A 13,173-nucleotide genomic window follows, 5' to 3' on the forward strand; every position below is an offset into this window, starting at 1 on the left:
TTATCTAATATAGTGTTTGAAGGATTTTAAGCAAAATAAATGAACTCTATGACCGATCTATTTAAATAATTGAAATCAATTTTAACATAAGATTGGTTCCAATACAATTTATTGGGTGTTTAATGCAATTAATTTTAGTTATCTAAGTATAAAGGAATGTTGTTTTGCGAGTAAATAGAGAAGCCGCATGCTAACGCGAGGCAAATACCAGCTAAAATGAAAATGAACGGTTTTTAGTGTGGATGCCTATCTAAAACAAATCCTCATACGTGAAACAAGAGGGCTTGCAGACCACAGAATAGATACAAGCATTTAAAAGAAGCCTCCACAACAAGAAAATTGGGGACATGAAAGCCGAAGCCTTTACTTAAGAAATCTTTCCCTTCAGCACATCAGCCCCTCCTTCAGATCATCCAACTTTGCAGATGCCATGTCACAACACTGAAGTACCTATTGTTCCTCCAGTTCATCCAGTGCGAGGTTCAGATATAATTCCTTCCAATGCAGCCTCTTCTCCACAGCGTGCATCCTCTGATCACAATCAGTCACCCGAGGTTAGTTCCTCTTCATCTACTCCCCCTGCCTCATCTTCACTTGCGTCTCACAGTGTGCCTCCAACAAGAACACACCAAATGACTGCACGATCCATGAATAATAAACACCGCCCCAAGAAACTTTACCTTGTTACCAAGCACCATGTCTCTCCCTCTGTTGAGCCCACATGTGTGTCTGAGGCCATTAAAGATCCTAATTGGAGACAAGCCATATCTGATGAATTTACTGCACTTGTTCGACATGGCACTTGGACTCTTGTTCTTCCTAATCCATCTCAGAATCTTGTGGGAAACAAATGGATATTTAGAATCAAACGTAATCCTGATGGCAGTATCGCAAGGTTCAGATATAATTCCTTAGCTTCTTCTCCACAGCGTGCATCCTCTGATCACACCCCCCCCCCCCCCCCCCCCCCCGCGGCGCCTCATCTTCACTGGCGTCTCACAGTGTGCCTCCAACAAGAACACACCAAATGACAACACGATCCATGAATAATATACATCGCCCCAAGAAACTTTACCTTGTTACTAATTACCTCTGTTGAGCCCACATGTGTGTCTCAAGCCATTAAAGATCCTAATTGGAGACAAGCCATGTCTGATGAATTTACTGCACTTGTTCGACATGGCACTTGGACTCTTGTTCCTCCTAATCCATCTCAGAGGCTTGTGGGAAACAAATGGATATTTAGAATCAAACGTAATCCTGATTGCAGTATCACAAGGTATAAGACACATCTTGTGGCTAAAGATTTTCATCAACGTCCTGTTCTTGATTATAATGCAACCTTCAGCCCAGTTATTAAACCAACTACTGTTTGACTGGTCAATTCTCTAGCGTTACAACAGTATTGGCCTCCTTTCAACTTGAATAGTGATTCAATTAAACATAATTCATATATGCCATTTATTTTTCTTGTCTGATCAATATTTTTTCCGTTGTTGAATCAACGCTTAGGTGGCCGCAAATACTTCTGGAAGTTCTTTGATTGGCACCCATGTTGTTAGCTCTTCTTCTTCTTTTTTAATAAACCATATATATATATATATTAAAAGGCATTAAATTGATGAAGAAACTCAAAAAGTAAAAAAAGCAAGCTGCAACAAAGAATAACAAAACAAGTAATTCTAATATTATATAATTTATTTATCGAAAAATATCAACAATTATATTTATGAGATTTACTAATGAAACCCTCTTAAGTAATGCATAAGATATCTATCTTATGATTGATTTTCTTTTTTATCATTTTCCTCGAACTTTTATCCTTAATTCTCAAGAATTTTAAGTTAAATATCTAATGCAATTTTATTAACACGATTTGATGTATTTGGGTAGTGTTTTTGCTGGTTAATTGATATTGATTATTAATTCTTTGTTTTACGAGAATTATGAAAATAATTAATGTATTTATTTTCATTGTTTTTATGTATTTCTTTTTATTTTTCTTTACGTATATGATTTTAATTGACATGTTTTTTCCTTTTGTATAATTTGACTCCTTTTTTTTCAAATTTGACAGATATGCGAGAGGATTTGTGATGTAATCACACTTCCTAGCAACTCCACTATCGTGAACTTGCAGTGAACATGGGGAAGGCCCCATGATTTTGCTTACAGCAGAAGGGATGGCTTGTTTTTGTTGTGCGGTCAAGGATTTCTGTTCGATGAGCAGAGTGATGGATTGGTGTATTTTAAGTGGTCAAGGAACTTCCTGTGAAATCTTTGGTTACTTCGTGAAGAGGAGATGTGGAGAGAAATGTCTTATCTGCAGCAATGTTTGTCCTCTTTCCAATTTTAGCAGATGGTTTTTCTGGTCTGTGGTTGCCGGGAGCTTAGAACAGCTACCGATGTAAACATGATGGATGAAATCTCTCCATGCCCTTCCATTTTTTTGTCTCTTTTCATCATGCAATACATGTTCCACCTCCCGTTACATTTCCTTTGCGGAGGCATGAGGATTAGAGGGCTTGTAGTAAATCCAATACAGCACCTCCATTTCCCTCGCAGGGCTAATAAATAGTCTTTTCAGTTCGATATACTTCTCTTCTTGGCAATAGTATTGCTCTGAGCTCCTAGGGGATCTTTGTTGCAGCGTCCGCTCACTGGTTCTCTTACTCGTGCCCGTGAAATTATATCAACTCTCGACTCCATCTAGAGATAATCACGCAAGCATATGAACTCATTTCCGTTTGAAAATTGGATGTTTTAAATTGCCGGTAATGGAGGCATGCAACCATTCATGAGAAGGCTCAAGAGAAGGAACTTGTGACCTTAGTCCTTGCATGGCGCAATATGCCCTCTTAGATATCTTCTATACATCTCTAGGGGAAGGAAAATGATCAGAGAACATTCCGACTTCTGAGCATTAGGTAAGACGATTTAGATACTATGGAACACACAAATCAAAAGGCTAATTCTTAACTTTTCGAAAGGTAATTGATGGCCCGCATTTGTGACTGGGCGGAAGATAAGTATGGATCATTTCACAGCTCACTTGTGACAGAAACTAACAAAAACAAAAAAAACCAACGGCTCCACGACTAAAATGAATTACATATTCTATCATTTGGGTAGGATCCCAACATACCAACAGCTGCAAAGCCAATTTTTTGAACAACAAAAAAAACAACTGCAATGACAATTCATGAGAACACAAGGTCTCATTAGTAATGGCCATTGACTCAAAATGCATGCACTCATCTCATCACGAATGTTGACCGTGTTTAGTTATTCTCATGTAGATGCAAGGAAATGAACAGTAAATTTCTATTCAAACCTTATCAAATAAAGGATGAGCAAAGCAGAAGGCAGTTTTACCAAGCCATTCGCAAGGTCTTTCAGCAAAAATGAAAAAGGTAATAATCAATCCTTTTAGATGTGAATGGGCTTGTCATGAGTGGCCATGGCAGCTTCCTTCAATGCCTCACTCATTGTTGGATGAGCGTGGCATACACGAGCTATGTCCTCACTAGAAGCATCATAAGTAAGAGCCAGCGCGGCCTCGTGAATGAGCTCTCCAGCATTAGGTGCCATGATATGGACTCCCAATATTTTGTCTGTCTCTTTCTCAGCAATTATCTTGACTAGCCCTTCAGCATCGTCAATTGCCTTGGCGCGACTATTTGCCAAGAGAGGGAACTTCCCAACACAGTACTCAACACCAAGTGCCTTGACCTGCTCTTCAGTCTTACCAACAGATGCAACCTCAGGATGTGTATATACAACTCCAGGGACCTTATCATAGTCTACGTGGCCGTGCTTGCCTGCTATGAATTCCACACAAGCAACTCCATCCTCTTCTGCCTTGTGGGCTAACATTGGGCCAGGAATCACATCCCCAATAGCATAGACACCAGAAACATTTGTTGCAAACCTTTCATTGACAGGAATCCGTCCAACCTTGTCAGTTTCCACACCAATCTTGTCCAGCCCAAGCCCAGCAGTGAATGGAGTCCTACCAGCAGAGACAAGAACCACATCAGCTTCAAGAGTTGTCTGGTCACCGCCAGATGCTGGTTCAAGTGTCAACTTCACACCATCTCCAGAAGTATCAACTCCTACAACCTTAGTTTTGAGCATGAATTTCATCTTCTGCTTCTCAAGCATGCGTTGAAATTGCTTGCGAACTTCCCCATCCATGCTTGGGACAATATCCGGAGCAAACTCAACGACGGTGACTTCTGAACCAAGTCGGCGCCACACTGAGCCCATCTCAAGTCCAATATAGCCTGCCCCAATGACCACAAGTTTCTTTGGAATCTTTTTCAAAGCCAAAGCACCAGTAGAAGATACGATTTTCTCTTCATCGATGGTAATCCCAGGCAGAGACTTTACATCAGAACCTGTGGCAATTATGATATTCTTGCCTTTCACAACAGTGTTTGCACCATCAATAGTGTCCACTGACACCTCAGATGGGGAGATGAACTTGCCATATCCTTTGACATAGGTGACTTTGTTCTTCTTGAATAAACCTTCAATACCTCGAGTAAGGGTAGACACAGCTTTGTCTTTTTGGGCCATCATGGCAGGTAAATCAACCTCAACAGAAGAGAACTTCACTCCATGGCTAGCAAATGAATGTTGGGCTTCATGGAACATGTGTGATGAGTGAAGAAGTGCCTGAAAAAAAGAAGGGTTGGATAAATTCCAAATGTGAAATATGTTACGCGTGCAAACATTTTTCCCCAATGCTTGTCAAGGAGTTTGGCTATAAGAAAGAACAATAAAGCTACAAAAGATAGGTTAAATAACTAAATACAAAGAATACATAAATGAGTTGACAATCCAGGAGTAATACTTCTGGTTGTTAACTTCAAAGGCACAAATACACAATTCATAATATGTAGAATTCCAGAACATTTTAGACGAACTAATATACACAAGCTGGTTACAAAACAAATCACCATGTCAACCACAGATGCAAAACATACAATCAGTAGAACTAATCAGACAACTTAAAAGTTCTATTTGGATAGTCTAAAGAGGTGTTTGGGAGTGTGGTAGCGGTTGCGGTTCAAAATGTTTTATGCCCGAAAACGTATCAAAATATATTTTTTTATTTTTTAAAAATTATATTTGATACTAGTACATCAAAATTATTTGAAAACATAAAAAAAAAATTTAAGTAAAAAAACAAAGAAAAATTTCCGAATTTTTAGGAAATTCGGTTTCATCAGAGTTCCCAACCTAAATCCACTGCCTAACAGGGATTAATTGCAGGATACTTTGGGCCTTCTATACACTGCAAAATGAACTTTCACAGATGGAGATCAAAATGTTGAATCCAATAACAAACAAAATCTTCTACTGTTTTTATTCCTTCCATTAAACAGTCAAAAACCTCTCCAATAGCCAAAGCATAATTTGTTCGAAAATTCGATAAACAGTAAAATACATAACAAGAAATCTCTATCAAAAAAGCAATCAGAAAATCCCATTTCCGACGGAAAACCCATCAATCAAATTCAGGTAACAAACAATACCAACAGATCTGAAAGCAAACAAAATATAAAATCTCACATAAACAAACACAACCCAACAACTTTAACACAGAAACAGATCAAAAAGAGAAACCAAAACAAAAGGGAATTACCTTTGAAGGGATACAGCCGACATTAAGACAAGTGCCACCAAGAGTACCACGTTTTTCAATACAAGTAGTTTTGAGACCCAACTGGGCAGCTTTAATAGCAGCCACATAGCCACCTGGTCCACCGCCGATGACAACTACATCGTTCTCTTCAGATCCCGAGGTAGCAAACCCACGAGAGAATTTAGTGAGGGAATAAGAAAACTTGAAAGCATCAGCACTTGAAGAATTTGATAAGTTTCTTGTTAAAAAGCATGCCTTTCTCCTTGCAATACTTGCCATCGCCATTTTTGATTATCTGGTAGAATCGGTGTCGCTCTTTGTCTATGCTATTCGAGTTTTTTATTTTTGGTCTCCTTGGGACTGCGGCTTTTGACAACTCGAAGGAGGCTAGAATATTTCGACAAATTTCAAATTGGTCCCCAAACCATAACTATAATTTCAATGGTATCCTCAAAGATTTTTTTTGGTCTCAATTAAGCTTCAAAGGATTTATATTTTCAATTAAGCTTTTTGTCTAAAATCTTCAAGATTTTTAGGGAGAAAATAAAAATACACTATAAAATGACATTATTTATCTGGAACTTTATAAAATATTAAGAAAAAAATAGAAGTGGTTGAAGAACTCAATTGAGAAACCCTATAGAGTAAGAAATTTATTTAAGGACCACAAAAAAAAATCAAGACATATTCGAACTATTATTTTAAATTACTAATGCTAAATTTATCTCCAATCTCCAATTGAGTCTCACACAAACCATCTATATATATTCATAAACATTAGCAAGTTATATATATTCATAAACATTAGCAAGTTCTTCATGATCTATTAAATTTGAAAGTGGGACGATAATTGAAACTAAAATAAACAATACCCTACGGAGAAAAAACTACAAATCATATGTAATCTAACAGCTGGTGAGGTATGATAGAATATTATAAAAAAGGTTTTTGCTTTTTACTTTTTACTCTTCTTAGGGTAGAAATCAAGTGTATCTTATTTTATAACTGGCTGAGCTGTTCTTTCCTTTACTGTTATGGTTATGATGTAATGGCAGACGTTGGCATTTCTATTCTTTGATTGAAGTGAGGCCTGCCCTTGATTTAACATTGAACACGAACCATCGGCTAATATATAAAGTTTAGGTACTTAATTTCCTATTCATAAAAAATCGGAAGTCCGGTTTGATTTTGATGCCTACCAAATGTACAGTGTTTTCTAATGGGGGTGTTGCCCCTGGAGATGGTGTATATTCAACGGTTTGGAACGGTTGAGATCTATTGATCAAGATGAGCTTTTCCTTAGGTGGGTTAGGAAGATAACAAATCAAACGGTCTTGTCTCTGCCAAGTACAAAATATCAATGTAGATTTTGTTTATTGAAATTCTAGAAAATGGTGGCCTTAGAAATCCTAGCACTACCCTTTTCTTATATTTGCCTGGTGGGTAGCGAGCTTAGACAACAATTCCTGCTAAGATGATGAGGCCTTTGTGTGCCACTACTAAAGCCAGCTCGAACGAAATTTGTCGTGAAACCATTTGATCGATTTTGTGAACGAGGTTCGGATGCTGGAAACCAACAAGGATGGCGAAAATGAAAAATATCCTTTGGCTTTGGGACAAAATAGGAGAGGCAAATTCTCAAAAGGGGTTGCGCGTGATTATCAAAGCCCTCCCGACGAGTGAAAACAAATAAAAAATCCATAAGTAAATAAGGTTCCTATAGTTCTTACTTCTAAAACAATTTCTTTTATTAAATATCGCTCACATTCTCAAGAATTAGACTTGTAACTAGGATTGCATTCAAGAGGCACATGACGCATAAGTTGAAGTCTCATTTCATTATCCCCATGGACACGTAAACAGAGATGATGTGTACAAGAGAAAACAAAGAAAAAAGACAACAGACCATCGCATTGAGCGGAACCCAATGAAACCAAAATAACCTTGCACTACTGTCAGTAAACAACAAAGACCAGCATTTCACTTGATGTATTACCCTAACCCCGCCCGCTCCTCTACCCTACAAAACCGCTGGCTGTTTTTCTAAAACATCCGAAACAGTCACAGCAGATGAAAATCCTTTACCATACCAAACATCAGTAAATAACGTGAAATAATTTGTATGCACATTCAATTGCCTTCAAACAAGCTCTTCAGCCTGCTCCGAGCCTCCTCAGAGAGACAGAAGCACCTCAACCTTCGGCTCTGAGGTTCGCGTGACTCAACAGGATTAGGTGAAGTGAAGCAGACAACAACAGCAGTGAGATTATCAGCTGAATGGAGGCGTGATGCTTCCATGACTAGTTCTCTGGCACTAAGTTCTGGGTCATCATGCCGCCTAAGCCCACGACGGACAAGGCTGACAGCATGCTGGCTTGACATAACGTCCCAGATACCATCACAACCAATAATCAAGAATTCATCAGCCTCTGTTAACATAAACTGTTGAACCTCTGGCTCAGCAGTGAGAGGTGATGTGGAGCCAACTGGAAGCTTAAAATCCCAATCTCCAAGGGCTCGAGTAACAGAAAGACCATTAAGATGTTCACCTTCAACACGACCACCCAACTCCTCAACCCGTCTGCATTCTGGCAAATAAGAAGGACCAATAAGATATTCACCTTCAACACGACCACCCAACTCCTCAACCCGTCTGCGTTCTGGCAAATAAGAAGGCTTGTGATCTTGAGACACATCAACGGCTACCCCTTTCCTACAGAGAACAGCTCGACAGTCACCAGCATTTGCAACCACTAAATGCCTTCCAAGAACTAGGGCAGTCAACGCTGTTGTTCCACATGAACTGCTAACAATGCTTTTATCAGCCAATGCAGAGTCAGCCTGTAAAAACGCTTCCCTATGGGAATTTAACAGTGCTCTTAGGAAGACATCATCAACATCAGATGTTTGTGGCAAGTGAACATCTTCAAAAAACAACCTCACAGCATTCCTCTTGACATAAGCAGCTGCATCAGGCCCTCCATGACCATCAAAAACTGCATAAAAAGAGCTCGGACACTTGAAATAAGAACCCAGATGGGCAGATAGATCATCAATCCTAACGTGTTCATCATCCATAGACGGCCTTGTTCCAATATCTGCATAGCTACCAGAACGGATGCGAGGAAATAGCTTGGCAGCAGAAGACTCCACGAACTACAATGCAAGAGATAAAGAGGTAAGTACATGTTCGGAGAAATCAATTGAAAAGCAGAACATACAATGATACAGCGTTTAAAATAAATAAACTGCACTATGGACAAGAAAGCATGTGAAAAAAAGATGATAACAAATCCCAAAATGACTCACTAACACATAAAGCACAATAGGATGTAGAGATTTCAAGGCAAATTCCAACTCCCTAACACTGTTTTCATTAAGCCCCGCATATTAAATTGTACAACCCTTTTGACTTCATGAGCTAGGATTCAACATCTGATAAATCAAGGGAAAACCCATGATTTATAGCTGAAAACCCACAAATTATACCAAAAAGAAATAAAGCTAATCCTATTATCCTTAACCATAAAGTAAAAGGCAAGTATCTAACTTGTAATCCTTGACTAATCAATCGCCTTATGACACCATTCAGGACCGAACAAATTGCCTCCTAAACACAAACAACAGTAAATTTTCAGTTGGGGACCGAAATTCCACCAGAACACACGAGGAATCAATAAAAATTGGCAGTCCAATTATCTCGAGAAACCCAAAAAAAAAAAAGAAGTTAAAAAACAAACGCCCAATTTAGATTCTTCCTTAAAAGGGAATCACAAGCTGCTATTAACTAATAAAAGAAAAATCTTGAAACCCACAAAAAGAAAGTAACTTCAAGCAAAAAATAAAGAAACTGATAATAAATCTTGAGAATTAAAGAACGTACCGTCTCAAAACGCGAGACTTCTGTGGAAATCGAATCAAAAACCGGAGTTGAAGGAGCCATGTTCTGCTGATCTTTAGCCAGGCAAAGTTGATACTGCACATCAATAACATTGCACATTATCTCGGTTGTTTCCTTCATTTTTTTACTACTCACAAAGATTTTCTCAGTCGCTTTTCTAACATAAACTCACCTTCTTTCTCAGCTTTTCAAAAGGTACGAGATATAGGGTTTTGTTTTTTAATGGAATTGAATTGAATTTCAGGATCAAAGAATTTTTCTAATGGTGTCTGTCTTGCTTGTTTGCTTTCGGGGTGAAATCGGAGTGGATTCGGAAATGGGTTTTGTTGAATTTATCTGGGGCTCGGGGGTTGGGTAACCGACACGTGGAGGTCATGACTTTGAAGAGACTGAGACGGGCACGAAACTCGAGATACACACGCGAAATTGTTTGAGTAGAGTACGGACGATTCCCCTGTCCTTTTATGAAGTTTTTTTTTTTTTTACTTTTTTTTTACTTTTTTTAATTTTTTGTTTTGTTTGTGTACGCGGAGGCTTAAACAGAATAACTGGATGGATTCCTTCGTTACGGTGAACATTTCCCGCATTTTAAAGGAAAAGGTTTTGCTGAGATGCAAACTTCCTCTTCAAGCATGTGATTACCCAGAGACTCTGGAGCTTTCAACGTGTGAAAAACCCTTATTATGCTTCTTGCAATTCTGGCATTAATAATGAACCTAAAAGTCTAATCCGTAAGGGAAGACAATGGATCTTATCCTAATCCTCGAGCATAAAGGCTTTCTATTATTATTGTTTGTCTAAACCTTGACCAATTGAGAGTGTGTGTGTGTGTATAAACACGTGCTTTTTCTTAAACCTTCTCAAGAAAACGTGTTACTTCTTGCATATATTCTTGTGAGGTCGCAAGGTTATATTTTTTGAGGTCATTATCTCATGAGTTATCCTGATTTTAAATTTAAAACATAAATAATAATAATAATAATTTTTTAAAAAATATTTTTAAAACAAATAAACTCGGATCACTTTCATCACGAAAATTAAATTCAATACTGAGATTAATCAAAATAGTAAATTATTCCTTACAAATATTAGCAATTATCTCTTCTATTATTGTAAATGACAAAGTTGTGGGATCTTGGAATTGGTGTGGTTGTGATGAGTAGATGGTACTTCTGGACTTCATAAGACTTGCAGCAGGTTTTTTTTTTAAATGTATTTTTTTTCTTAGTTAGATATTTTTATATATATAATTTTTAGTTGTTTATTATTAATTTTTTTAAAAAATTCATTATATAAATACTAAAAAAATATTTTATTTTTTCAACGTAAAATTTAAAACCTTTTATATATATATATATATATATATATATAACAATAAAAAAATATTTTTTTAATGTGTAAAATAAAATATTTTTTAAAACTTCAAATTTTTTTAACAAAATTTCTAAATTAACCCAAATCAATCAATATAACTCAAAACTCAATTTTTTAACCGAATCAACTCTTGGATTAAATTTAATCAACTCTTGAATTAAATTTAATAACTATCGAGCAAGAACACCATGAAGAAAACATACGCTCCCACCCTTTTTTTTTGAAATATAATAAAATATCAAGTATCATATATCTTAATAAATATTCATGTTCTCGCATTTTGTTTGCAAACCACAGAATTTCTTTGGATAAATTATCATACAAAACCAAACTAAAGAAAATTGTTCGCTATTTGAAATTCTAATCCTTTTCTTTTCTCCCGTGTCTTTGACAATTACAAATTTGTTTCCAGGAAATTCGGGACAAGCAGATCAAAGAGCAAATTGCATTGCCTGGTTCTTTATGCGGAGAGCATGGTGTGGTTTGGTGAATGACCTTTATATTCTTATTTTGCACTCGAATATTCACCAGAGGTATTCGATTTAACACTAATGCAACTTCCCCAGTCAAAAAAAAAAAAGCACCGGAGATGACAGGAGGTGTATCGCTTTCTATTTACACACAAACTTGGGTCTCCAAGTGAGACCAATTTTCCGGTGGCCAGCCCAGATGACTGCCCCTTCTGCAAAAATTCTATGTACAAAGAACACAGAAGAAATATGTATGGGAGTTAAAAAAAACATGTACATTCTAGCAACCACATCAAGTTGTGGAAGGTATTCTGTACAGCTTCAATTACCAAACATGAAGATGTGCTCTCCATAGTGATTCCCCTTGTATCAAAGTAAAATTGCACTTCTGACAAGCAACCCTGTTCCAATAGTCTCTGCAGTTGCTTCTTTAAATAGCGGATGCTAAAACCTCCATTAAGAACATCTTCCCTAGTCCATACCTGAATATGCATCTAATCACATGAGCAGCATTCACAATTGCAGAAATTCAGGTTTTGCCTCCCAATAATATGCATAAGCAATTAGTCAGGTAGTTTTTTTACTTGATTTATAAAACGCTTGGAAGCTTAAAAAAGATAATGCAATTCCAACGTTATACCTTCTGAACAGCACAGGCATGTGGCCTAAAATCTTTAACATTCAAAAGCATAGAAGTTGTATGACCCGACTTCAGCAAAATATTAACCACATTCTCCATTGAGCAGTTTTCCCAAAATCAATTGGAGCTGTTGCCAAATGTTGAACTCTGAGTAACTGACTCAGGCATCTGTTGGGGCGACCAGATACAATCCCCTTCCTTTGAAATTCCTTCAAGTCTGGAGACATCTGCACTCGGTGCATATGGTTTTGTCACTTGATTTTTGAGCATTTCCTGAACAACAAAGGGAGGAGTCATTAAAAATAGACAAAATCCTGCAACAGTTGAGCCAAAATGCTGACATCTCATGCTTAGAGATGCGTTATGCTGGGCTACTAGTTCACTATAACTTGTAAGCACTAGCCAGATGTTGCATCTCTACTTGTAAATCAGACTCCTAGTTTGGCTAGCTTGAGCACACAAGAATGGAATAAGATGTAGGACTGGAAACTAACATTTGATAGGTTGCGTCCATAAGTGTTAACTGCTCTCTCTATCGAAGAGTAGACCTTCAGGGCCTGATCTGTCTCACGGCTGCATTTTATCACACGAAATTGTTCTTTTGACTCTGTTGATCTACTCCGTAAATAAAGAGTGAGTCGTGAAGGTGGAGCTTTTGGTTGGTCCTTCTTCCCATGCGTCAATTCCATGGTCACCAAGTCAACCCATAAAACACCCCACAATACTGAACATGGATCCCTTGCTGGGCTGAACTTCCTCTGAGCTAAAATGTTGGATGGTTGCTGAAAATAACATTATAAAGCTTCACACTCAAGGCAAGCCCATGATGATTAATGGACAAGAAATGAAATACAACAACTTATGTTCCTTGTCAAGGAAGCTTACTTGCAGCAACATGACTCTTCGATGTGTTACCACAATGATCTTTCCTTTAGGGAGCATAAAGTGATCTTCATAAGCATCTGATAAGGCAAACTTCCCACGCACTTTAAATAGATCAACCTGGCCAAAAAATGAACCCGACTCTGCCAGCTGCAATATAACCTTCAGGAAGAAAAAATGTGCGAAAGGATTCAGAGTAGTGGTAATATTTACATGACATGTAATAAAAGAAAAGAACGTTATAAAAATCTAT

At 37.6% G+C, this 13,173-nt stretch overlaps 3 protein-coding genes and 1 long non-coding RNA gene across 13 annotated transcripts in view; 1 reads left to right on the forward strand and 3 right to left on the reverse strand.

Moving 5' to 3' along the window:
• Positions 1-983: 983 nt before the first annotated feature.
• Positions 984-2,493, forward strand: LOC133704520 (uncharacterized). The gene is made up of 2 exons (XR_009844078.1): positions 984-1,279; positions 2,078-2,493. It is a non-coding gene; the product is annotated as an uncharacterized LOC133704520 (long non-coding RNA).
• An 807-nt stretch (positions 2,494-3,300) lies between these two features.
• On the reverse strand, positions 3,301-6,010 carry LOC133704519 (dihydrolipoyl dehydrogenase 1, mitochondrial). The gene is made up of 2 exons (XM_062129364.1): positions 5,654-6,010; positions 3,301-4,680 (listed from the first exon to the last, which is right to left on the reverse strand). Exons 1-2 carry the CDS (start codon positions 5,936-5,938, stop codon positions 3,430-3,432), a joined length of 1,536 nt encoding a protein of 511 aa, XP_061985348.1. The 5' UTR covers positions 5,939-6,010; the 3' UTR covers positions 3,301-3,429.
• Positions 6,011-7,465: 1,455 nt separating this feature from the next.
• Positions 7,466-9,983, reverse strand: LOC133704192 (probable protein phosphatase 2C 13). 2 transcript variants are annotated; one of them, XM_062128968.1, is made up of 3 exons: positions 9,727-9,982; positions 9,537-9,629; positions 7,466-8,809 (listed from the first exon to the last, which is right to left on the reverse strand). In XM_062128968.1, the coding sequence occupies exons 2-3, from the start codon at positions 9,594-9,596 to the stop codon at positions 7,784-7,786; spliced, it is 1,086 nt and encodes a 361-aa protein (XP_061984952.1). In that variant the 5' UTR covers positions 9,597-9,629; positions 9,727-9,982; the 3' UTR covers positions 7,466-7,783. The 2 variants fall into 2 exon arrangements, with proteins under 2 accessions (XP_061984952.1, XP_061984951.1); XM_062128967.1 differs by having other exon boundaries at positions 9,537-9,983.
• A 1,535-nt stretch (positions 9,984-11,518) lies between these two features.
• LOC133705980 (uncharacterized) overlaps positions 11,519-13,173 on the reverse strand; it is a 34,621-nt gene continuing 32,966 nt past the window's right edge. For 6 of the 9 annotated variants that reach the window (XM_062131466.1, XM_062131463.1, XM_062131465.1 and 3 more), the window contains 4 exons: positions 12,924-13,082; positions 12,533-12,820; positions 12,039-12,311; positions 11,519-11,880 (listed from right to left, as the gene is read on the reverse strand). In XM_062131466.1, the coding sequence (XP_061987450.1) occupies positions 12,156-12,311; positions 12,533-12,820; positions 12,924-13,082 (603 nt within the window). In that variant the 3' untranslated portion in view covers positions 11,519-11,880; positions 12,039-12,155. Of the gene's footprint in view, positions 11,893-12,038; positions 12,312-12,532; positions 12,821-12,923; positions 13,083-13,173 lie in introns of all 9 variants that reach the window. The other 3 variants (XM_062131458.1, XM_062131462.1, XM_062131457.1) reach the window with 3 other exon arrangements.

This window comes from Populus nigra, chromosome 10, assembly GCF_951802175.1.
Source record: "Populus nigra chromosome 10, ddPopNigr1.1, whole genome shotgun sequence".
NCBI lineage: Eukaryota > Viridiplantae > Streptophyta > Magnoliopsida > Malpighiales > Salicaceae > Populus > Populus nigra.